Source organism: Lissotriton vulgaris, chromosome 5 (assembly GCF_964263255.1).
Source record: "Lissotriton vulgaris chromosome 5, aLisVul1.2, whole genome shotgun sequence".
Classification (NCBI taxonomy): domain Eukaryota; kingdom Metazoa; phylum Chordata; class Amphibia; order Caudata; family Salamandridae; genus Lissotriton; species Lissotriton vulgaris.
This window is the reverse complement of record NC_141693.1, coordinates 479,609,465-479,635,510: the sequence shown is the minus strand read 5'-3', so window position 1 is coordinate 479,635,510 and position 26,046 is coordinate 479,609,465. Positions and strand designations below refer to the sequence as shown.

The window sequence follows — 26,046 nt, the reverse complement described above, 5'->3', positions numbered from 1 at the left end:
TCGCGGTCAGTTGCATTTTCGCTTGGCTTCGCCGCTCTAAGCCACCCACGCCAGGCCATCTCCTGGAACGGTGCCTCAGTGTAATCCTAGGAGCTCATTGTTCTATCTGAGAATCTTCCCTAAATGCCATACTGTCTAGAGTTCCGCCCCTATCCCGGGAGGCCTTCCGATCTTACACTCCATATCTGACACCGGGACATGACGCATTAGAAGAGAACCGATAGCACTAGAGGGACCATCCTTCAATGCTCTGTGGGCCAAACACAGAATTTTAAAGGCGATTCTGTGCTGCACCGGAAGCCAATGGAGCTCCTTCCTGGCTAAGGTGGCAGAAGAGGCTTTCGGAAGATCCAAGACAAAGCGTGCTGCAGCATTCTGCACAATCTGCAGACGTTGTATCAGGCTTTTATTGGCTTCCATTTACAGGGAGTTGCAGTAATCTAGCCTCTAGCCAACCAGGGCGACTGCAACCTGTTTGCGCGCCTGGGGGGAGAGGTACCCACGGATTTGATTAAGTATCCTGATCACACCCCAGCAGGTGGCCACGGTTCTGTTAACTTGTAGGGACATAGAAAGCGAGGTGTCAAATAGTACACCAAGATGTTAGTTGGGAAACTGATCAGAAGCAGTGGGAACTAGGGAAAAGAACGGGGGAGCTGCGTAAGCTAGGGGCAAAAGCTCAATTGGAATTCCCAGCAATGCTCTGTGTCATTTTTTTTTTTTTAAATCTGTTTTATTGAAACACTTGGTATACAAGTACAGTTCGTTAGGTGCATAATTCAAAGGGGAAACAACAATCGGAGTGGTTCGTACAGTATCAAAGCAAATACAGTCGATGGTTGAAGGTCCAATAATTGCACATATATATAGAAATCACCACTTATCGCCTCACGGGTGGGCACTGCATGCGTCTGACCATTCATTCCATTGTCCTGTCTCGATGTGTCTCGCAGTGCCGTTCCCATCAGGACATCTAATTTTGCCCACCCAGATGGGTAGCTTGGTGACCAGCCGTCCCCCCGGTGTTCGCAGCCTATTGGTCGGTAGTGAAGTGTGGTGACTCCCTACTGTATGAATAGTCATCCAGGCCCGACTCCGGGTGGCATGTACGAGTACTGTGGACGACCAGATTGGTCAGGATGTCGGCACCGTGGGGTGGGAGGTCTCGGCAGTGTTTTGCCAATGTGCTGCACTCCTGTATGTAGTCCCTGTATGCTAGTAGTGAGGGTGCGAGTAGGAAAGGCAGGTCTGGTGCGGTCAACTGGGGGGCGACCTCTGCCGTGGGTGTCGCTATTCCGATCTAGGGGAGAACAGGGATGAAGGTGTGGGTGCAATCGAACCTAAGCTTGGGGGAGGGGGGGTGCTGCAGTGTGGGCTTTGTCCCGTTGGTTTCGGGCGGAGTAGCCTCATATGGTGCTGCCCCGTGGTGCTCACGGGAGGGTATTACAAGTGGTGCGTGATAACTCTGAATCCCGGGGCGGGAGTGCATTAGCGGAGTCGCCAGTGTGTGTAGCCCCCACTGGCAGGCAAGGGGGGGGTGGGGGGGCGGGGGGCGCAAGGGGCGCAGGGGGTGGAGCGGGCGGGGAAAACCAGGGGGGTGTGAGGGGTCGGGCGCGGGGGGGGGGGGCGGAAGGGGGAGGGCGGTGGATCACGGGGGTGGCATTTCTCGTTCATCTGCGCGCGGCCTTCATTACTCCCCTTTCTCACTATTCTCTCTCTATATCACCCCTCTATCATGGCAGGCCCTGGCGAAAGCTCGAAGGAAACCCTCCCACATCTGGGCTATCGGTATGGCCCTCCGCCCCGCCGTCTCCTCCCTGCTTAGTACCGTGCCCTCTGCGGTCGCCCAGTAGGTGAGGGAGGCACTCCAATGTTTTGTCAGCGGTGGCGTTGCTGCTCTCCAGTGGCGGGTTATGAGTCTTTTGGCGGTTATCAGCCCTAAATCCCAGAACCTCATGTGCGGTTTGTTGTGCTTCGTCCTGGTGAGAAGGCCCAATACACAGGTGTCCCAGTCGTGTCGAGCGCTGAGCCCCGTCCCTTTCGCCAACAGCGTGGTGACATCGTGCCAATACGTCTGTAGCTTGGGACATGCCCATAGCATGTGTAGGAGATCCGCGTTCAGTAGCGCGCAACGTGGGCATTTGGACGTGTCCAGGCCAAAGTAACGATTAATCTTGTCCGGGGACAGATATGCCCTGTGTGTTATGTAGAACTGTATGATTCTGAACCTCGAATTGCGGGGAATGTGTTTTGGTCCCTCTAAAATCCTTTCCCATTCCTTATCCGACCAGTCCTCCCCCCTGTCAGTGGTCCACCTGTCCCTGAGCGACCGCAGGGAGCTTGTAGTGTGGGACCTCAGCGCCTGCGTCAGCCAGTGTACGACGTGCGTGCCCGCCCCATTACGTGCAGGTACTGTATTAAGAGGTGTGTCTCAGGTTCCGCCGATATGTCTCCCCAATGTTCCGTTAGGACCCGTATCATTGATGCATGCGTCAGGAATTGACCCGCTGGCAGTCCGGGGTTCTCCACTAGCCCCTCGAACTGCACCAGGGCCCCGCCGTCATAGAGGTCCGCCATCGTCTCGAGTCCCACCTGTGTCCAGTCTTGCAGGCGCGCTGCCGTCACCACTCCTCCCGGTCTGGGTAGCCCCTCCAGCGGTAATGCTGGGGCGTAGGGTGTAGTTTCCCCGGTTAACGTCAGAGCACGCTTGTAGCATCTCAGTGCCACCGCTACATGTAGTTGCGTCTCACGTGTCACGCCTCTGAGGGGGTGGAACAGTGCGAGAGCCTCCGCATGGGTCAGTGCTGGGGTTGTTGAGGCCGTATCGTTTAAGTTTCTGCCCGCGAGCCATGCCACCACCCACTGAAGCTGTGCGGCGAGGTAGTAATGCTCGTGGTTCGGGACCGCTAGTCCCCCCGAGGTCGTCGGGGCATATAGTTTGTTCAGGGCTACCCTCGGTCTCCCCGTGTTCCATATGAGGGTTCGCGTTAAGGCCTCCAGGTCTTTGAAGACCCGGGCTGGGACATATACCGGCAGGTTCGAATAGTAGTACAGAAGTCTGGGCAAGACTATCATTTTGGACAGTGTGATCCTGGCCGGAACATTAAGCGGGAGCGTGCCCCAGAATCGGATTTGTGCACGCAAGGAGTTTATGGCTCGAACCAGGTTGCCATCCAGTATATCCGCCGCGTTCCTGTAAATGTGTATGCCCAGGTACTTAAAGGTGCCAGTATACCACGTCAGCGTCGTGTCCCCGAGCCGTACTACGCATTCTTGCATGTCTGGGTGAAAGGGGAAGACCCCAGACTTACCCCAGTTGACTCTTAGACCCGAGTGCGTCGCGAATTTACTGAGGGCACCGGTGAGTTCCGGGGGTATCCGTGTCAGGTCCCGGACGTAGAGGAGTAAATCATCGGCATACAAGGAAACCGCGTGCTCCCCGTCTGTCAATGGGATGCCCCACTGGGCGCCCTGCATCCTCAGAATCTCTGCCAGCGGTTCCATGGCCAGTGAGAAGAGTAGGGGCGATAACGGGCAGCCTTGTCGCGTGCCCCGCCGCACCTGTATAGCATCCGAAATCAGGCTCCCTATCCGGACCCGGACGGTGGGCGTTTGGTATAGTAGTCCCACCATTTCTAGGTAGTCGTCTCCCAGACCAAATTTTTGCATAACCATTCTAAGGTACGGCCACTCCACTGAATCAAATGCCTTTTCCAGGTCTAATACTATGCAACCCGACCGTGGCCAGGGGTCCCTCGCGTACTCCTGCACCCTGAATAACCGGCGGATATTGAGCGATGTGCTGCGTGTGGGTACGAACCCGTTCTGGTCAGGGTGGACCAGTAGGGGCGTATATTGGGCCAGTCTCCTCGCTAGAGTGGAAGCTAGTATTTTATAGTCCGTGTTTAGGAGGGCGAGTGGCCTGTATGAGCCCATAAGCGCCCCCTCCTTGCCCGGTTTCAAGAGGGAGACCAGTGTGGCTTCGCTCAGTGAAGGGGGCAGGGAAGAGTCTTCCAGAGCCGTCTCATACAATTTAGCGAGTTCAGGAATCAGGAGGTCCTGGTAGGCTTTATAAAACTCCGCTGGGAGTCCGTCGGGGCCAGGGGACCTGCCGTTTGAGAGCGCTGCTATGGTCTCCCGGAGCTCCTCAGGGGCGATGGGTGCCGCGAGGATAGCTCGTTGGGCGTCGGTGAGTGACGGCAACGTCAACCGACGGAGATACTCCTCCGTGTCCGGGGCGGGTGTGGGCAGGCAAGAGCGATACAGCGCTCCGTAATGTGTGGTGAATGCTCTATGAATCTCTGACTGTGCGTGTAGGGGCGTCCCAGTCGCATCTAGCACCTTTGTGACTGGTTTCGTTTGGTCTTCACTGGCGATGAGCCACGACAGCAACTTTCCGGGCTTGTCCCCCCTATCATGTGTGCGTGCCGCATGAGCCGCGAAATTCAGGCATCGGAGCCTCTCCAATAGCCGTTCGTGGGTCGCCTGCGCATGTTGAAGGCCAGCGATATTTCCTCCCGTCGAGTCCCGCTCATGTCGACTCAGTTCCTCCTCCACCTTCTGTAGGTCCCTCTCCACCTGACGTTTGAGATTCCCCTGTGTACCTAAACACTGCCCCCTAATGACCACCTTAAACGCCTCCCATTCCATTTGCAGAGAGGTGGCTGAGCCTGCGTTATCCTCAAAGTAATGTACTATATGCGCAAACAGTGAATCCCGGAAGGGCGCGTCTAGCAGGAGGTCTGGTTGCAGCCTCCAGGTGGGGACAGGGGGGCGGGCACTCTCCCTAGTGATGGTTAACAGATGTGGGTTGTGGTCAGAGTGTGTCCTACCCATGTAATGCGCGTCCGTCGCTAGCGGGAGTAGATCATCCGTAAGCATGAATCTGTCCAATCGGGTGTGTAGAGTGTGGGCTCCCGAGTAGTACGAGTATACCCTGGCCGTGGGGTTCCGATGGCGCCACACATCATGCAAGTTCCAGTGTGAGGCCCAGGCTATAAGAGCTTTCATGGCGCCCACTACTGGCGCATTGGGTAGCGGTGGGAATGAGCGGTCCAGTGTGGTGTCCAATACACTATTATAATCCCCTCCCAGCACCCAGGGGACCCCATGCCAATGTGCCAGTGTCGCGGAGACCGTCTCGAGGAAGCCCTGTTGGTCCGTGTTAGGGGCATAGAGCGACGCCACCACCAGCGGACGCCCATCTAAGCGCCCCTTCACTGCCACAAACCTCCCCTCCTTGTCTATGTGGGAGTCCTCTACCTCAAACGGGAGCCCCGGTCTGATCCATATCAGTGCCCCCCTAGCGTAAGAGGAGAACCCAGTTGCGTAAACCTGTCCGCGCCATCGCCTGCGCAGGGTGTGTACCTCAGGGGCTGTTAGGTGTGTCTCCTGGAGGAGCGCTATCTGTACCCTGTGTCTCTTTAAGTAGGAGTAAATCATGTATCTGCGTGCAGGTGTGTGTATTCCGCGCACATTCCAGGTACACAGTACTACTTCAGCCATCAGCATATAACAAGTCAGTCACACCCACTCTCCCCCCCACACCAAGCGCCTCCCCAAGGGGCCCCCCACCACCCCGCGCCAGAGCATCTCCAGCTTCTTTCGAGCAGCACCCAGGAGAACCCAGTGAGCACCCCCACAGGTCATGTATGCAGCATTGCACAGTAGGGAAAGGGGGGGTAAACATTAACTGGGGGGAATACCATCGGGTCGGTTGCCAAACGGGCAGCCGTCCAAACTTTTCGCAACAAGTACGAACAGTCCATGCTGGGGGGTTGCTGCCCATCGCGCAGTCCAAGTGCCCAGTGAGAGTTCGTTGAGCGTGAGTGCCCTCCCAGGGGGGTATGTAGTGCAGGCCCGATCGGCCATCAGGCCGGCCCACTGCCTGGGTAGTAACTTGTCCAGAAAGTCATGGGGCGTCCGCCCCTGCTGAGCCTGGAGACGTTAACTATCGCCCACCTATAGGGACCCCGCATTGTAGCGGCCCTCGTGGCATAGGTGCCATCGGGCAGCTGCTCCGTGACAAGTTACTGCAAATATGACATTGTCTCAACTTACTGCGTGTTCCGTGTCCGTCTCCACCAGGCCTCGCTGCGCCTTTACCTCTATCACTGGTGGCCCCGTGGCATGGCACTCCTCCATTAGCCAAACAGGTCCGATGTCTGTGGGGTGACGTCGGGCAGCCCATTCGAGAGCTGCGAGTCCGGGAGTCCATAGATCGCTTCATCGTCACTTGGCGATACTCTGGGGCTGTGGGCGGGCGGGGAGCGCTGTGAAGGGGAGCCGCTGAGCTCCGAGACCATTCGCAGAGCTTCCTGTTGTTCCCTGCGCACCTCCTCCTCTGGTGGGCTCGCGCTGTGTTGGGTGCTGCTGGCCGCTGGAGAGGGTGACCGTGCTCCACGTCTCCTGTTAGACCTCCTGCGTTTCCTTGGTCTGTCCGGGCGTCCCGACCTTCCAGTGTTCTTATCCGTCCCGTTGTCGAGCCAGGCTTCCACATCTTCCGAGGAGTCAAAGAAGTGCGTTTTCTCGTTCGCTACCACCCTGAGTCTTGCTGGGAAGAGGAGGGAGTACGTGAGTCCCAGCTGTCGTAGCCTCCGCTTCACCATCAGGAATGATTGTCGTTGGCGTTGGACCTGGATCGTGTAGTCCGGGAAGAACATTATATTCGCGTTCTCGACCTGTATGGTGCCCAGTTTCCGAGTCTCTCGCAGGACAGCATCCCGGTCCCTGTAGTTCAGGATTCGGAGTAGGAATGGGCGCGGGTTGGAGCCGGTGTGCAGTGGCCTTGACGGGACTCTGTGCGCCCGTTCCACCACGAAGTGCGGTGAGAGGGTGCCTTCCGGTAGCAGGGTGCGTAACCATTCTTCTACGTGGGTGGTCGGGTCCTTGCCTTCCCATTTTTCGGGCAAACCCACTATGCGGACGTTGTTGCGTCTCGCCCTCCCTTCTGCATCCTCCGCCCTGTCCTCCAGGAACTCCACCCTGTTGAGGAGATCTTTAATCTGCTTGTCTGACTGGGCGACCCGAGGTTCCATGCCCGTCACCGTGGTTTCCAGGGTTTTGGTGCGTTCAGCCAGTTTCTTGTGATCTTCTTTCAGGTGCGTTAGGTCAATGGCGACTCCGTCTATTTTCGCCTCCAGGGACGTCCGGGTAGACTGGATGGAGCTTTCCAATCGTTCCATGGCCGCCAGCACCGAGTCCAGTTTAATTGCCACCGGATCCGCGTCCGTTTGCTTCTGCGTCTTATCCATTTTGCCCTTCTGGGACGTGGTCCCCGTTCCTGTGCGTTTTCCGGCACCCCCGGACATGGGCGGGCGCTGGCCCTCGGAGGACCCCAGCGAGGTGTCGGTTTGTGGTCGCAGTACTTGCCAGGGCCGCTGGCTGGGGTTCCGGCAATGTTCCTAGGTCAGGGAGTGCAGGGTGTGTCCACCTTGGAGTCTCCCGTGTGGTTGGACTGCGCGGGTCGGATTCCTGCCCAGGCAACGTGCGGCTCCTTGTCGCTTCTGAGGCGTAGCGTAATGTCAGCTCCTCGTCAACTCCCCGTTATGTCGGGCGTCTCGCTATGTCGCGGCCTAGAGGGCGCCGAAATGCTGTGGCATTCAGCTATAGCGCGTGTGGTGTGCGGTAGGTAGTGTCCTCCCGTGGTGTCCGCCACCTCTAATAATCCCTGCGGACCTACGCACGTGGCCTGGCTGCCGTTAGCAATGGCGGGTGGGGTGGGCAGTCTGGTCCCAGGTCTCCCAAGTGGTCCGCGGCTTCCGCCGGCTCCGTTCCAACAGTGTCTCGTGGTGCGTGCTGTAAAGGCTGCCTGCGGTGCCCCCCCTAGGTGGTTCGCTGCTGCTTGGTCTCTGGGCCCAGTTTGTGGCGCCGCACGGGATCAGGCCCGTGTGCTCCGCGCTGCCGTGAGTGGCGGATCTGCGCTCAGGCGGGCGCTGCGCTCTCTGCGTGCTGGGCTGGCCTCTAACCTGGGGGGGTGTTCGGGGCTCCTGGTCACTGTCCTGTCGGAGCCTGGGGGGTGCAGCCCCTCGGGAGTCCGGGCGTCACCTGGGTCCGCTTTCTCCGCCGGTCCGCACCTGTGACAGTGGGCGATGGGGGATGGGCACCTCTCCGCTCCTCGGCCGATCGCAGCAGTCCGGATGGCGGTCACGGACCCTCTGCAGCTCTTCTCCGTCGGTACGCCTCCGTCTGCTGTTGCTTGTCGGGGGGGTCGATCACCGACTGTGTGTCCTGGCGTCGCTGCCGTTTGGCCGCGTCTTCCAAGGGTCCCGTTCGTGCGGCCCTCACTTCCGGTTGCAGCACCGGACTTTCCTGGTGGGTCTCGCCGGCGCCGTGGTCACCTCCTCGGCTGCGCCGGCCTCGCTGGCGCTGATGCGGTCTCGGAGCTCGCCGAACTCCGATTCTCGGACCAACGCTGCGCGGGCACCCTTTGGTCACTCGCTGTAAGTCCTGGCCGGCCTGGCGGTGAATTTCACGGAGAAATTGACCCCTGAGTGTGGGATCACGCTGGAGCTCCGCTAGTGTGCAGCCAGTCTCGCTGCGCGCGTAGCCACGCCCCCCAGCAATGCTCTGTGTCATGTGGAACATTCATATGTATAATTACCGATCAGTGGAAGAAGTGGATGACCTGAGAAATCTATTGTTTTTAATATAAACTTAAAAGGCACTTACATCTTACCTCCTCTCTTTTCTGGCTTCTCATTTGTTCCTGTGTGTGCCACTTACCTTTCCTCCATTTCTAGTGTCTGTAGCATATTTTCCTGCATTTACCAATGCTTATTCCTCGTCTACTTCGCTTATCTGTTTGCCGCGGCTGGAATACTGTTAACATTCTCTATGGTGGAACTATATTTTCATAAATGTTTGCCTTTTACTTTTGCAGAATATTTATATAACAATTTATCACACGGAACAATTTCGTGATTTGTTTAGAATCGCAGGATGTTGCACAGCGCCGCCGCACCTTGAACGAGCTCCCCCAGCACTCGAATCCGCAACTCTGGCTGCTGTGCCACAGTATCTCCATGCCTGTGTTATCTGTCAGGGAACTCTTTCCTTCTCCCGGATAATGATTGATGAAAACAGCTCTTTATTCATTACATAGGCAAAACCGATGCATTACCAATGCTTGTTTACCTTTGGACTCTGGATGGCTTTCTGTTGACAAAACATTTCACTCCATTCTAACCCCTTCTCACAACTTTCACCAACACCCTACAAGCTCGGAACTGGATACTAACAAACAGATGTCCCTTCGTTTCACCCATTCCAGGCCCCTTTAAATGCCAGGAGTTAAGAAAGATTGAACATTTGTAAGATTAGACATGATTTGGGGTTGTTGTACTCACCACAGTTTTGGTAAACCACAAGCCGTTCATGAAATGAAATTAATTTGTGCTTGTAAAGCGCACTTATACCCCAACCGGGATTCCTGGCGCTGTACGCATACCGCTGTGGAACCCTTCCTGGCTTTTCCCTGTGAAAAATCCACTCCTGGGCACCCCCAAGGTGAAGCCAGGCCTCCCAGCGCTGTTGTGGCCTTTGTGGAGATTAAGCAAGCTATTGCCCAGAGTTGCAGAGTGGGACCCATGATTAGAATAGGCACAGAGGCGAGAATGATCAGGTCCGAGGAAATTGAGCCCAAGACCCTCCGAGGTGGGAATTGAACCCTGCTCCCGGGCCAGACCTCTGCATCAGTGTCTGCCGCTCTAACCATTGACGATTCAAAAAGGGGGTGGTGATGAACAGAGTGTCTGAATTAAGCAGACCACTCTTACCCAGTCAAGAGATCAGGGCTTGATCCATCACCGTTATTTAGCTCACTGCATCACCCCAGTTCAGAACCTGGCTATATGCAAATTAGTCTGACCCAGTGCCTCATGGGAACAGGGCAGACCAAACTACCAAGCCAATTCTTCACCGGAAAAGAGACAAGCTTCCGGGGATCGGTTTCTGGCATTTCAGCCGTCGTCGGCCCGGCTTGCTTGAATCCTGGTGGTGCAGTGAGCAAGGGACTCATGTCTGAGTATACCCTGCTACACTTTTCGTGGCCAAAAACGATTCAAAAAGGGGGTGGTGATAAACAGAGTGTCTGAATTAAGCAGACCACTCTTACCCAGTCAAGAGATCAGGGCTTGATCCATCACCGTTATTTAGCTCACTGCATCACCCCAGTTCAGAACCTGGCTATATGCAAATTAGTCTGACCCAGTGCCTCATGGGAACAGGGCAGACCAAACTACCAAGCCAATTCTTCACCGGAAAAGAGACAAGCTTCCGGGGATCGGTTTCTGGCATTTCAGCCGTCGTCGGCCCGGCTTGCTTGAATCCTGGTGGTGCAGTGAGCAAGGGACTCATGTCTGAGTATACCCTGCTACACTTTTCGTGGCCAAAAACGATTCAAAAAGGGGGTGGTGATAAACAGAGTGTCTGAATTAAGCAGACCACTCTTACCCAGTCAAGAGATCAGGGCTTGATCCATCACCGTTATTTAGCTCACTGCATCACCCCAGTTCAGAACCTGGCTATATGCAAATTAGTCTGACCCAGTGCCTCATGGGAACAGGGCAGACCATTGAGCCACACTTCTCCACGAAGTGTGGCTTAGCCATTCTCATGTAACAATCTCTTCCCAACTTAAACTTCCTATTCAGATGTTTTTTGGGTTACCGATTTCTTCCAAATGCAAGGGGACAACATTCCCTGCAACTATTCTTGTCCATTCCACCAAAGGACGGGCAACTTGAGTTACACGGAAACTTCTTTTTCTATATGGCAGAGACAACACGCCATCTAAATGCAGTCATAAACACTACACTGTGGATATTACCTTTGGGAAGGCTTTCTTAACGTTTTCTCTTTTTGCTGTGGGTGCCCGATCTGAATTGTCGCAACTTCATCAATCTTCTCTATTTTTTATCCATCTCTAGAGGTGGGAGTTCAAAAGGGTTGCATGTAACACAAGCACGTTTATGACAATCTCAAGTAGTGCTGCATTTTCACTCTGCTTAGTTTCTTGCCTCACAATTTAATGACTAATTCATACTTCCAGATTGGTTTGCTAAGTGTTGCAAAAGATTAGAGTTTAATGGATTAAGGGTATGGCACTTCTTGTGATTGAGCAATTTTCTATGTGTGTTTTATGTAGTTATTGGTATTTTTATATTGATAGCCAAGGCGAATTCTTTTTGTAGGATTGCCTTCCAACTATAAATGTGATCTTTCATATCTTAGAAACCTAGTCAGTTGCTCACTGACCAAATACAGCAAGAAGATCAGTAACATTATTTCAGGTATTGAATTAGTATAGAAAGCTTTTGATGAAATTGTAAAAATAAGAATAAATCATAGATGCAAAAAACATAGCTACATGTACAGAACTTAGAACTGTTAAAATAATATTCTGGCTGACAACCTACTCTTAATACCATTCCAGCAGTGATGGATGGATTTTTGGTAATCCCTTTAATGAAAGACTTTAACTTCAAAGTTGTTGGGGATTTTTGCTCTGGATATCCCAGTTGACTTAAACTCAATAAACAGCAAACATTTTAAACATCTGTTGATGTTTACCACCACCACTGATGTCCAAGCTGCCCAGGTGTAGTGAGGTCTTGTGTCTGGCTCACTCATGGCTGGAATGTTGCTTCTTAGGTTTTTGCATTCTTTGCAAAGTAATAATGATTGGAAGAGTTTTTCATTGTATTAGAATGAGGTGATAATGTGCACGAGCAAGACCACTGTAAAACCAAGTTTTAAGGATTGAATGTCTACATAGGACAGCCAGTTTGAACAGCTAAAGTACGATTCAGGAAATCAGGATATTCTGTGAGTCAGTCTTAAGATCGGGGTTACCTTGACTCTACATTTTTGGTTTAACTAACACTAGGAGGACAATGACAGTGAAGTTTGCCTTTATATAAAATAGTTATCTGATCATCAATTAAGAAATAAAATACTGGGATTTTGGTCGGCGATTAATCCTTATTGTTGCATTTTTAAACTAGCAAGTGGGGTGAGGCTGAATGATTTGAAGTGCATTTGTTACATTGACATCATATGTGATTGTATCATGGAATAATGGATAAGTTCTGTTTTTAGCTCTGCGAGGTCAGTACTTGCATCCTTTCTTTGCAAATATGGCTCTTTAATGCACAACGTTGGATTCTCCTTAAAAGTTTTTATTTTTTAATGTAGTAAATGGTATAGATAGTTTTTGTGTTAGGTAAAGACTTTTAATTTTATTGATTGAAAAGCTTTCTGTAATTTAACAACTGACCCTTAATTGGCATAAAGCCAATAGTGTAGATACATTTGAATATCCGATCATTTCAATTAAAAGTTGTTATAAATAGATATGCATCAGAAGATGACAACTTGGTAGGTAAAAACTGGGTAGAGAATGTGTTTGAGTTATCTCAGATTGGAGGAAAAAACTTGACAAGTTGTCAGGGCTTTTGGAGATTCAGGATATGTGTAATACATCCCCAGTAGGAGCATTTTAGAAGGTTAACAAATGCAAAAATAAACTGTCAAAGCTGGAAAAGAGAGCGAGGGCATTCTGAAGTCATCAGGAAGCATTTAAAATTAATTCCATGGGATGCATTTTTGATCTTGAACATCGGTGGCTCCTCCTTTATGGTGGAGCAGCGTCGCCCTCCCCCCACCCCTTGCTGAGTGCCAGGCAGCAGAGAGAAACAGGAAAAATAAAATGATGATAACATTATTTTATTATCATTGTATTTTTCTTTCCGCTGCACTTAGCCAAGTCTGGGCAGCCCGGGGCATGACGAGTACAGGATGAGTAGTAGTGCACACTGTAAAGTGTGCATGATGGTTTACTAGCTGCCTAAGGCCGTCCAAGCCTCTGTGCACACTTTGATCTCACTCCACCCGAGCTGTGTTGTACAGCTGGGTGGAATAGAGGCACAGTTTCCTAGGACCTGAGCGAACGTTAAACCAGCTCGCTCAGGCCAATCAAGGCACTGCTGTCATGAGAGCAGCATCTTGATTGGCATCTAGGAACCTGTGCTTTGTGCAGGGACCCCATCAGAAGAATCCCGAGACATCGGCTGGCAGCGAAGCAGCAGGTAAGTATTTTTTAAATTATTATATTCCCACTACTCACCCCACCGCCTCCCCTTCCCCCAGCCCCTCCACTTGTTATGAAAGGAAGCCGCTGCTGATCTTGAAAGGTGACCACAATTGTATAGGAGGTATCAGCATTCCGCAAAAGGAAGGCATCTCTTTGTGGTGGCAAAAAGCCATAACCTGCCAGTGAGGGCCCTATTAAACAGTGGCAAGCACCTCCGAATGACAATTGCACTCACCTAACAAAAACAGTTGAGCGTTTTATTTTATCTGCCTAGCTAACATATTTAAAATGTACATTAGGGTTGTCTTAGTTTCTACCAGAGACATACTTTCCTCCCTTTTTTTAAGGTACGCTTTTGAGCAGTACCCCCAAGTATTAGCCAAAAATTTGATCCAACTCCTAATTGTTCTTACAGATTATATGTTTTTATTGTGATGGCCTTAAAATTTGCAAATGTTTAAAAAAAAACAATGTTTTGAAAATGATAAAAGGTGCTATTTCCTGTCTTAATGCCATTTGGTTATATGTTTAATAAAATGATGCGATTTAAATGGAATGCAGATAGAATAGTCCAAGTATAATAATCTATGGATTCCTTCTGGCAAAGCATAGTATAAGATTTGCAAAAATCTAATGTTAAGATACTATTTTAGCTGTATGGTTAAAAGCGACAGAACTGTATGCCTCCTCGCCCTCCTCCCAAACCAAATGGCCCTGTTATTTTTCTGAATGTTTACATTATTTAAAATAAGTTATTTCCTTTTACAGAGTTTTATAATCAATAATGATTTCATTCACGATTTCGCTGAGCAAAGCTGTGGTCTTGCACGATAACATTGTTCCCTATATTTTTAATTCTTGCTAAAATACATTACATGATATCTTTTCCCTAGAATCAGAAAGATATGCCGTTTAATGACAATTGTTTTTTAACTGTTTCTTCCTTATATATAATTCCCAGGAAGCCAGGAGGATAGCACAGCTTTGTTTGGTCTCCTCCTTGAGCATAAAGATGATCTTGTGCAGAGCATAACAGAGCTGAGCCCCATCATAGAATGCTTAGATACAGCAGAAGATGGATTTCTGAGCAGCATTGAGAAGAAGGTAACCTAATTACTGGTTACAAGTGTGATGTTGAAATCTGTATGTCTACCTTACGTCCCATGGAATTTGTGACACATTTTTTCTTGCATGTTAATGTCAAGACAGCTTCTCAATGTAATGGCTATCATCAGTGCTATATCACATTCTTTTAAATGCTGTGTATTGCCAGAAATCATTGGCAGCTGATTATGGAGGCACATTTAATTCATGCATGTGCCTTTTATTTGCCTTGAGCAACCAACCATTTATCTATCAATCAATCAATCAGTGCATTTATAGAGCGCGCTACTCACCTGTGAAGGTCTCAAGGCGCTGAAGGGAGGGGGGTGCTGCTACTGCTCGAATAGCCAGGTCTTGAGGTGTTTCCTGAAGGTGAGATGGTCCTGGGTCAGTCGTAGGTGGGCTGGGAGGGAGTTCCATGTCTTGGCGGCCAGGTAGGAGAACGATCTTCCTCCGTTGGTGGTTCTGCGAATCCGTGGAACGGCGGTGAGGGCGAAGCTGGCGGAGCGGAGCTGGCAGGTCGGAGTGTAGAACGTGAGGCGATTGTTGAGGAATTCGGGGCCCATGTTGTGGAGCGATTTGTGTGCGTGGATGAGGAGCCTGAACGTGATCCTTTTGCTGACGGGGAGCCAGTGCAGGTCTCTTAGGTGGGTGGATATGTGGCTGTGGCGAGGGTTGTTGAGGATGAGTCGTGCAGAATTTATTTATTTATTTATTTTTAGAGTTTTATATAGCGCGAACTTGAACCGATTAGGTTATCAGAGCGCTTTACATAGCACCAGTTCCGTTACATGTTATCAAAGTATTTTACATAGAATCAGTTACAAATACATAAAGAACAGCATTACTTTTTGTTCTAATGAATAGGGTATCTCTTCACACGAGGGAAGGTATACACCTGGCTTTACTCCGACAGTCACACAGGCAACTAGTCGTTAAAGCTAAATATCTAAACACAGGGAGGGGATACACTTGGATAGTTCTAGTGAATAGGGTATCTCTTCACACGAGGGAAGGTATACACCTGGCTATACTCCGACAGTCACACAGGCAACTAGTCGTTAAAGCTATATCTCTAAACACAGGGAGGGGATACACTTGGATACAATCTATAAATCACATAGGATCCTAGTCATTAGAGTTATCTTCAATCTGCACAGGAGGGATATGATTGGGAATACTCTAAGGGTCACATAGGGGTAGTAGAGAGTATAAAGGTCCACAGCACACACTAGTGATAAGCGTCAACTAAATACACAAAGGAAGGGTGCAGTGTGCCTAAATGTACCGAATACAAGTAGATGTATGGTCAGTATACTGGAGCAAAATACAAAAACGACAATAGGTTACATGAATCTCAGGTGACATTAGAGCGTAATCAGGAGATATATGCGGTAGCAACTGTTGCAATACAGGAGTTAAATGCACCAGGTGACACTAATGTGCACCCATAGGTAAATATGAGGTAGCAGTCGGTACTTTACACGTTATAATCCCAATACACAGAAACAGATAGTTGTAGACTATGAGCACCTAAAATATATGAGGTAGCAATCGGTGCATTACAGGTAAAAACAGGATATAGGACCAATACGTAAGACCAAATAATTGTAAACTGTGGGCACCCCGGAATATATGAGGAAGCAGTCGGTGCGTTACAGGTAAGAAACAATTTCATAACAGGTTATAGGGCCAGTACATAGAGAAACAAATAGTTGTACATTGTAAGCATCCAAGAATATATGTTGTAGCAGTCGGTGCATTACAGGTAAAGAACAGTTGCATAAACACATAGATGTAGAAAAGCTGCAATAAAAGGCAGACACTATCACAAGATACGCAGAAGCGTTCTGTTTGCGCTGGAGTCTTTTCTAAAGTTTGGCTGTGGCTCCTGCGTATAGGGTGTTCCCGTAGTCCAATCGGCTGGTGACGAGGGCCTGGGTGACCATCTTTCTGGTTCCGGTAGGGATCCACCGGAAGATCTTCCGGAGCATGCCCAGGGTGTTGAAGCATGAGGATGAGATGGCGTTGACTTGCTTGGTCATCGTGAGAGAGGAGTCCAGGATGAATCCCAGGTTGCGTGCGTGGTCCGCGGGTGTTGGTGCGGTACCCAGCGCTGTGGGCCACCAGGAGTCGTCCCAGGCGGATGGGGATGGTCCGAGGATGAGGACCTCCGTCTTGTCTGAGTTCAGTTTCAGACAACTGAGCTTCATCCATTCCGCCACCGCTTTCATTCCTGGGTCTTTGGTGAGGGAAAGTATCAGCTGGGTGTCGTCGGTGTAGGAGATGATGTTGAGGTTGTGTTTGCGTGCAATGGCGGCGAAGGGGCTCATGTAGATATTGAAGAGGGTAGGGCTGACCGAAGATCCTTGGGGTACGCCGCAGATGATCTTGGTGGCCGTGGAGCAGAAGGGAGGGAGGCAAACTCTCTGGGTTATGTTGGAGAGGAACGAGGTGATCCAGTCCAGGGCTTTTCCTTGGATCTTAGTGTTGTGGAGGCGGGTTATTAGGGTGCGATGGCAGACGGTATCAAAGGCGGCTGAGAGGTCTAGGAGGATGAGGGCGGTTGTTTCCCTGTTGTCAAGCAGGGTCCTGATGTCATCGGTGGCTGCAATGAGGGCGGTCTCGGTGCTGAGGTTGGCTCGAAATCCGGACTGGGATGGGTCAAGGAAGTTGTTTGCCTCGAGAAAAGCGGTCAGCTGTTTATTGACGGTCTTCTCGATGACTTTTGCAGGGAAGGGACAAAGAGAGATGGCGCGGAAGTTCTTGAGGTCTTAATGGTCCGCTGTGGGTTTCTTCAGAAGGGCGTTGATCTCTGCGTGCTTCCAGCTCTCTGGGAAGGTGGCGGACGTGAAGGAGTTGTTTATGACGTTCCGGAGGTGGGGTGCGATGATGGTGTTGGCTTTGTTGAAGATGTGGTGAGGGCATGGGCCGAAGGGAGAGCCGGAGTGGATGGTGTTCATGACGTGGGTGGTGTCTTCAGTGCTGATGGGGGTCCAGGCGCTGAGGGTGGTGGTAGGGGGCATTGTTTTGGTGATTGGCTGTTGTGTATGTCGGCGATCTTGCAGTGAAAGAACGTGGCGAGGGAGTCGCAGACAGTGTGATGTCGTTGCTGCTTGCGCTGGGGTTGGAGAGCTCTTTTACGATGCTGAAGAGTTCCTTGCTGTTGTGTGTATTGTTGTCCAGCGGCTCTTTGAACGATGTCCTTTTGGTGATGCGGATCAGCTGGTGGTGTTTGCGCGTGGCGTTCTTGAGATCTGTCAGGTTTTCTGTCGTCTGTTCGTGGCGCCAGGTTTTCTCAAGAGTTCGGCAGGATTTCTTCGATTCTTTGAGGGCGTCGGTGAACCATGTGGCTTTCCTGTTGTTGGTGTTGCCTGGGGGGTTCTTCAGTGGGGCAAGGGCAAGGGCAAGGGCGTTGGAGCAGTTGGTGATCCACTGTGTGAGGTTGCGGGCTGCTTCGTTGGTGTCAGTGGTGTCGGTTGGTGGGTTCTGGCTCAGTGACGTTGTTAGCTTGTCTGTAGTGACTTTACTCCAGCCTCTGCGGGGGATCTGTTGCGGGTGGTCGTGGGATGTAGTCTTCTTGAAGGTGAAATGGATGCAGCTGTGGTCGGTCCAGTGTAGCCCGGTGGAGTAGCTGAAGGAGACGTGGTTGCTGGCGGAGAAGATGGGGTCGAGCGTGTGGCCGGCGCAGTGGGTGGGAGTGTTCACCAGTTGCTTGAATCCGAGTTGGCGAGGTTGTCGAGCAGGGTGGTGGTGTTGTTGTCGTTATTATTCTCCAGGTGGAAGTTCAGGTCCCCTAGGAGGATGTAGTCTGATGAGGCGAGGGCATGCAGGCTGTTGAAATCGGCAATTGTTTCACTGAATTGTGTGCGTGGGCCCGGGGGTCTGTAGATGAGGGTTCCTCTGAGGGTGGTCTTGGGGTCGGTGTGGATCTGGAAGTGTAGGTGTTCGGCGACGGTGAGGGTATCTCCTGTGTTAGTCGTGATGCTGATTGTGTTCCTGTAAATGATGGCGATTTCTCCTCCGGTTTGGTTGACGCGGGCTTATGGGTGATCTTGTAGCCGTCTGGGATGGCTACGGCCAACAAATATTATTTTTTCTGTGTGCAGGAGCAAACTGCAGTTCGTTTGTGATGCCACTCTATTCTTTCAGCCAGGTTATTGAGAATTTCTTTATATAGCTTGTGTAGTTGATTCTTTAGCCCCAATTAGTTTTTCTCTTTTGACTACAGTTTCAGTCCATCTTTATTTAATATAAATAATCATAAAAGAGCAATTTAAAAAATAAAAAGCTTGAACTAATATGTAAATTACAACCATATAAATAAGCCAAATGCAATTTACAAAAGTATGGATTTGCAATGTCATATTGCATAGTTTAAAAACCTACCAACAGGTTTACATATTTATGGGGTGCTCAACATTATTAAGAAGTGAAAAGCAGGCGTACGCTTATTAAACCTATTACTCTTAAAATCTGGGGTTAAAAAAAATATGTGAAAGGATTGTAAAATGTACTGAAAATACAAAATGCAGCAATGTTTGTGTAGAAGCTTACACACATGAGCAAGTTAATTTAGTGGCTGATTCAAATTATCTTGGGGTGGAAAACTAAGGTGGCTGCGGTTGGTGCCCAATGGAAAGCTTGTTAACAACGATCTCTCCCGTAGGTTTGTGATCAAGGTTCACACTGAGCTAGCTTCCCACATTCCACCACATAATTTAGGCACTTTTGGTTACTGATTTCAAGACGGTCCTAATCAGTTTGTACCAGAATCTGGTGAATAAACAGTGTGCCCATGTGCTAGAGGAGGCATAGGTATTTCCCAAATATGGGAAGTGGCTGACCATCCTTAAATTGTTTCCCTAGATACAAATAGGTTGTGCCTTACTGTTTTTAAGGCCACAAACCATATGGTATCTTTTGGCAAAATTGGTCTCCTGTTCTGCCTTATCCAAAAAGAGTACACAACTGTCAATTTAGCTTGTAAGGCTATTGGACATACTTGACATTAGAACAGCATTGTCTGTGTACATTTGAACCAGGAGCAGTTTTGAATGCACCATGGACATGACCTTGCAGTGTTAAATGAAAAAAAATTAAGAATATTTATATACAATGCACATATGGGTGAGAGGATGCAGCCCTGCCTAGCCCTCATTGTAATACAAATGAATTGGAACTTCCCCCCCCCCCCCCAAACACCATATCTCTCAGATTAAGACAAAATAATCCTCAATGATCAAATCCCCATAATTATCCTCATATGACAAACACATATTTAAGACTGACTGAGCTCTGATGATGATGATGCTAAAGAGTGACTGAATATCAGCAGTCTTCCAACTGACCCAAAGCCCCTTGTCATAAACTGCTAACCCAGTGATGCACCTCTTGGAAGGCCCCTGTAAATTATCTGGTTAACTCGGGACTAGAAAGCTACAGTAATGATTGCTGAATCCACTCTCAAGTTTTCCCCAAATAGACAGAAGTGTGAAATTATCTTCAAATAATGTAATCAACAATTGTTCCACAGCGACATCCCGGGAAAGTTGCTATTTGATTCTCAGACTCCCCTGATATTTCAGTAAAGTTGCATAGGTTAACAGTGAACAGTTTCCTATATTGCAAAGCACTCCCCACCCCCGGTATCCATAACTGGGTAGGCCTACTGAAAAGAGGTTCAGAAAAGTAACACTGCTTCCTTATTTGACATTAAAGCTACCCACTTAAATTTGGTTAAAACATTGTGGGATACGTTGCCCCTATGTCTGAGTATCTCAAGCACTTCAAACAAAGTGGCTAAGCAACTTATTTCTAGAGTAAAAATAATTTTTAATATTTTATCGAAAAGTTAATGTGCCTAGAGAAGATAATCCCCAAAAATTGGATACCAGGGCGAGATAGGGGTACTGCTATAACCTTACTATCTGATAATAACCATAAAAGTGTCACAAGACCAACCATAACTCATCCTGAAATGAAGGGTGCTGCTGGCAAATAGTACTTGACATATCTATTCCAAGTTATTACATCCATAGACCATGTTTCCTGCAACATGGTGATATCAAAATTGTTAATATAAGATCACCGGTCCTTATTGCTTAATTTTTAGGCAATGGCTGAAATGTTCAAGCAACCTGCAATTCACACATATTGGAGAGGCAGTTATAAAAACTCATCTGGATAAAATGCATTCATGTGACCATTTATTGAGGGCCAAGGTGCAACACTCTCTGATGGCCTCACACTCTTTGTTTTTTCTCCTAGCAGCTTATGGTTTTCGATGAAAAAAACCCATGCAAACACAGACCAGGCACACCTTTGGAAACCCATCCACTTGCAGCCGTATACACTGATGTATGCAACTACAGAAGCATGCATACACACCCTCATGCACATATGCATGCAGCGACCAGCACATACAAATCTAAAAACGCACATAAATATACACACAAGAAAGCATGCACAAACATATAGGGCATTAGCAATTTACATACACATATAAACAAGCACACATATGCAGGCACTCCTACATACCCACACATGTGCACACTCAAACACACATGCATGGAGGCATGCTCCCGCACATATACACACACTCGCTCTTGTCTGTGAAGCGTCTTTAATGAAACATATATTTTAATCCTTCAAAAAATGCAACATTTTAAAGTGCTAATACGGTGGCAGCATGTGGAAATGCCCTCTGTGTGGGAGTACGCATACTAAACGTGGTTAGTGGGCGTGTGAAGCGTATGCTGTGTGGGAGGCGGGTTCAAATAAAGGCATGGACACATGCTCCCGCACATATACACAAACACTCTCTTGTCTGTCATGCGGCTTTAATTAAAAATGTATTTTAGCCCTTTAATAAATGCAAACTTTTACATTGCTAAGACTGTGGCAGTGGGTGGGCATGTCCTCTGTGGGGGAGTACGCAAAGTAAACAGGGCAGTGGGTGGGTGGAAGCGTCAGATGTGTGGGAGGCGGGTGCAACTAAAGGCACTGAGGCATGCTCACGCACATATACATGCACACGCTCTTGTCTAAAATGTGTCTTTAAATAAATGTTTATTTCAAAACTTTATCATTTTAAGACTTTAAAATATTTAAACTTTTACAGTGCTAAAACGGTGGCAGCGGGTGTAAATGGCCTCTGTCTGGAAGGACGCAGGGGCAGTGGGCGGCTGGAAGCGTCCGCTGTGTGGGAGGCGGGTGGAAGTAAAGACAGGGGAGCTGGTGGAAATAAAACTGCTAAAAGGAAATGGAAGAAGGGAGTAGGTGCACGCAAGATGGAAGCGTCCGCTGTGTGGGAGGCGGGTGCGTGTAAAGACGAGAGCTGATAAAAGTGAAACTGCTGAGAGGGATTGGGAGAAAGGAGGGGGTGCACGCGAAAAAACACAAATGCCAGCTGAGCACGTGAGGCAGGTGCGAGGAAAGACGAGAGCTGATAATAGTATGCTGTGTGGAAGGCGGGAGCGAGTAAAGACGAGAGCTGATAAAAGTGAAACTGCTGCGAGAGATTGGGCGAACATAGGTGGTGCAAACAAAAAAGCTCTCGGCAATGCGGGGGGGCGGGGGAGCAGGGGCGCGCTGCGAGGGATTGGTAGAAAGGAGGTGGTGCAAACAAAAAAAAAACTCTCGGCATTGCGGGGGGGGCGGGGGAGCAGGGGAGCGGGTCCGAGGAAAGACGAGAGCTGATAATCGTATTACTTGGCAGTGCTTTGTTTACTAAACTGTGTGTGTTAGAAATACAGCACACCATTTGCAGGACAGCTAGGAGTATGACAGCGGAGGGAATTCAACAAGTTAAATGTAAACATCAGGCAATTTATTTGACAAAACCAGAGTGTGTGGATAAAGGGATACAAGAAGGAATGGAGCATGACTGTCATGTCAAAGTCAGTGAGGCAAGCACTACTTTTACTTAAAGAACAGGCCTTCTAAACAATGAATGCTTCAGTTAGAGTCTGGGCAGTGACGTTCAACATCATGTGATTTTGCGCAAACCACTTAATCTACCCGTGCCTAAAAAAATGAATATGCCCGTCTGTAATGGAACAGGTGCTCAATGTACAGCAAGCTGATACCTTCAGGTCGAGTTCACGCTAAATAAAACTGCCAGCAAAAAAAAAAATTGATCTCTGTAAGTACGTAGTTTAATTGCACACGTCTTGTGATTCAGTTAAGTTAATGTTACGCAAACAGACATGGAGACTTCAGCACGCTTTTGCAACATCACTAAACTAGGTGCGTAGGCGCTGAGCAATTAAATCTTTGGAAGTCCTGTGAGAAGCAGAATTGTTTTACTTGGCAGTGCTTTGGTTACTAAACTATGTGTGTTTGAAATATAGCACGCCATTTGCAGGACAGCTAGGAGTATGACAGCGAAGGGAAGGCAACAAGTTAAATGTAAACATTGTCAGCATTGCTGGGGGAGGGGGCGGGGGAGCTGGAGCACTTTTCTTCGAAATCTGATGGCGGGGGGCGGGAGAGGCTTGAGAGGGGATTCGTCTGAAGTCAGATACGAGCCAGATGGTGTTTGGTGCGAGGCTGATGGGTTTGACATGCACGCGCGTCTCACACGAGTGCATCACATGAACTACACGTAATCCGCGCTTGGTCAAGAGGTTTCCCTTCCCTCCCTCCCGCATCCAAAAAGATAAAGATTAAACTAGTGTGGTATACGCAAGTGGGCGGGAGATTCCCTGTGGATATCCCACATGGGTGGTCACCCTATACATGTAAATTTAATGCACATCTCAGCCGTCTGTGCTGCCAGCCCGCAGCAAAGATACCACTTGTGGGACACCCCCGCGCCGCACGGCCACCAGCTGCTGCGTGTGTTCCCCTCTGCCTGCCTTCTGCCTCGCTGACGCCGTGGTCGCTCCCCTCTGGTTTCCCAGTTGTTTTGCCCTAAATTTGTGCTTGTCTGTTTCTGCCGTCTGCTCGCGTATTTTGCTGTTTTTCCTTGTGTGAGAAGTTGGCCTGGTATATAATGCTCACTAGTTCTAGTGATCACTTTGTACCATGCCAAGCAACCCTTATGATGATGGTTGTAATTCAACCTTGTAGACCAGTTATCCTAGTGGTAACGTGGACAAAGCAGTCTTAGGCTAAACTCTGAAAGGCATGTGAAGCCAGCTGTTATACCACACACAACCCCCTTGAATACCAAATGAAAGGGACACCACACAGATATATATTGAAAATATATATTGATTTATTAACTATTAAAATCCCCTGGACTCTTTATGAGCACAGAAGCACAAGCGTAAAATCACAAGACAGTTTAAAATACACAAAAGTTGCACAATATGGATGAGCCCTAGGGGCCACCTAAACCATATACTAAATAAGTGGTATAAGGGATACCAGGAGGAAAGTGAAGAGGCCTAGGGCCTTGGGAATCGCTGGAGCTATTCGAGACTGGAGTTAGCTAAGTCGGGAAAGGCCCACGGGACTCGGGTGCAGTGTTCAAAGTGCACGCACTTCTCAATACAAAGTCTATGGTGCGTAAAAAGCACAAAGTTAGAAAGTTAGGAACCTTCCGAGTGACCTACGGAGCTGAAACTTAAAACACAGGCCCTTGGGATGTGTACCAGTGCAGGAGCACCGGCGGAGCTGAGTTACCTCACCCACAGGAAGCGGGTGCACAGGGTCGAAGATGTGTCGGGTTTCGTCACGCTGGTCGATGGTGCTTGGAGCTAAAGATGCTGCAGGCGGCTCGATGAGAAGAGTTCCGGTGGATCCAAGGGTGGATCTGTAGATGTGAAGACCTGAAAGCAGAGGGGACAGTGTTCAAAGTCACTAGCCAGTGACTGCCGTGGAACCAGAGTGGAACCAGGTGATGTCGGGTGCAAACAGGCGTTGTCGGGTAGCTTCTTTCTGCAGCCACGTGGATACCCGGGGTCGAGGACGTCCAGGAGTCGGTCACGAGCTGACCCACGTAGGCTTCTCGCTGTTGGCGGTGTCGGCGACCTGATCGGAGCAAACAGGCCTTGGCAAATGCAAGCCACGCAGAAGTTGAAAGATGCTGTTCACTCGGACCAGCAAGGTCAGAGCGGGTGCTCCTTTTCACAGGAGCTTGGGTAGGTCTGGAGCAACCAGACCTGCTGTTTAAATCTTCGGGTTCGTCGCCAAGATGGCCGCTGGCCGCGTGGCTAGTGGCCGGGATGGCGCGTCGAGTGGCACAATGCAAAAGGGCCCCACGCAGATCGTGGAGATGCTGGAGGGCTGATCTTCGGTGCAAGGGCTGCTCGGTGGTGGGGGTTCTCAATCCCCAAAGCACAACGTCGAGGATGCCTCAGAAGCTGCGCAGTCAGCTTTTCGGGTGTCTTTCAAGAGGTCCGGTCCCACGTCACTCGGTGCCTCCACGGGTCCCTTCTTTGCAGGGACTGTGGATCGGGCTCTGAGAGGTCTGGGAATCTGGTTCTTGTCGGGCTCTGGGCTCGGGCTCCGGCGGGAGGCGGCGGCAAAGCAGACGTCGAGTTGCTGGTTGGTACCTGTGTTCACAGGGTGGTCACTCCTTGGCCACAAGGGAGATTCTTCTTCAGTCTTCTGTGCAGCAGAATGTCGAAGTCCAGTCTTCTTCTTAGTTTTAAGTTGATTTCGGGATGATCTGCTGTGCAATGGCACTGCTCCCCCTCTTATTCCAATCTAGGGGGTGGATCACCTACTAGGTCCCTCCTCTGGGAGGAACCAGGAAGGGGGGCGGTTACACCCCCTTTCCTTTGTCCAGCTCCGCGCCAGGACTGGGGCTGGAAGGCCCCAGAACCGGTTTGGACTGGCCTATGCACGGGGACACCTTGTGTGCCCCGGGCATGTCTGATTCTTTTCAGCCTTGTCCTACCTAATACACAAAATCCTGTCTGGGGTGGTGCTCGCACCTCCCAAGGCAGGAAACCCTTTGTCCAGGCCACCATCTGCCGAGTTTCGGTCAGCAGCAGGAGGCCAGACTTGTGTCTGTGGTGGCAGCGTCCATTTTGTGAAGCTGAGGCTCTGTTTAACTTTAACCGGGGTTAAGGCTACGCACATGTCGTGTCCCTCTAGAAGGGTGGAATGCTATCCCCGTCGCCAGAATTGGCGAGGGGATAGTATTCCAATTCGTATGACACCTTACTCGACATGTTTTGATAAAGCCAAACCAAAGTTAGCATTTAACCGCGAGGATTATAATGCACTTAAGGGTATATGGTATGGCAATATCCCGGAACAGCTTAGGGAGTTGTTCCCGACAGCTGCAGACAGGCTCAGCTCATGCCAGAGCACCATCTCACATATTTCCAAGCACTCTGCCTCCAGGATTGATGAGGCCTTCCATAGGAGTGGCTGATAGGAACATATGTGTCCAGTTTAGGGTTAGGCACAGGCATACTGTACCTAAGTAAGAGGTGATTACACCAACTTACCCCAGCTGAGTGATCAGCCAGTTGTGTCAAATATGGAGGCCAGGCCAGGGGTGGCACAATACATGCTGCAGCCCCTGGCAGGCCTTGGCTACACCTATGCCCTGGGTACCTATGGTACACTGTTACAGGGGCCTATAAGGTGAACCAATTCCAATTGTGTTATGCACCTAAGGTACATGGAGTCCATTTTAAGGAGAGAGCAATCAGCCTGGGGCCCTGAATAGCAGGATCCCAGGCCAACTAAGTCAAAAACCAGCTAAACACCAGGCAAAAAGTTTGGGGGTAACCATAGTCAGATATCCACCTTCCTACATAACCCCCCCCCAAACGAAAGGAGATAAGGCTATCCTTGACCAGGTAAGCCTATATTGCCTAAGTGGCCATATAAGGAAGTACCAGCTCTGGCTTGGTAACCCCCTGTCTCATGGTCCACTAAGC

General features: G+C 49.8%; 1 protein-coding gene across 2 annotated transcripts in view; it reads left to right on the top strand.

Moving 5' to 3' along the window:
• ZBTB40 (zinc finger and BTB domain containing 40) overlaps nt 1-26,046 on the top strand; it is a 324,401-nt gene that overhangs the window by 51,561 nt on the left and 246,794 nt on the right. For both annotated transcript variants that reach the window (XM_086921924.1, XM_086921925.1), the window contains one exon: nt 14,055-14,197. In XM_086921924.1, the coding sequence (XP_086778050.1) occupies nt 14,055-14,197 (143 nt within the window). The remainder of the gene's footprint in view (nt 1-14,054; nt 14,198-26,046) is intronic.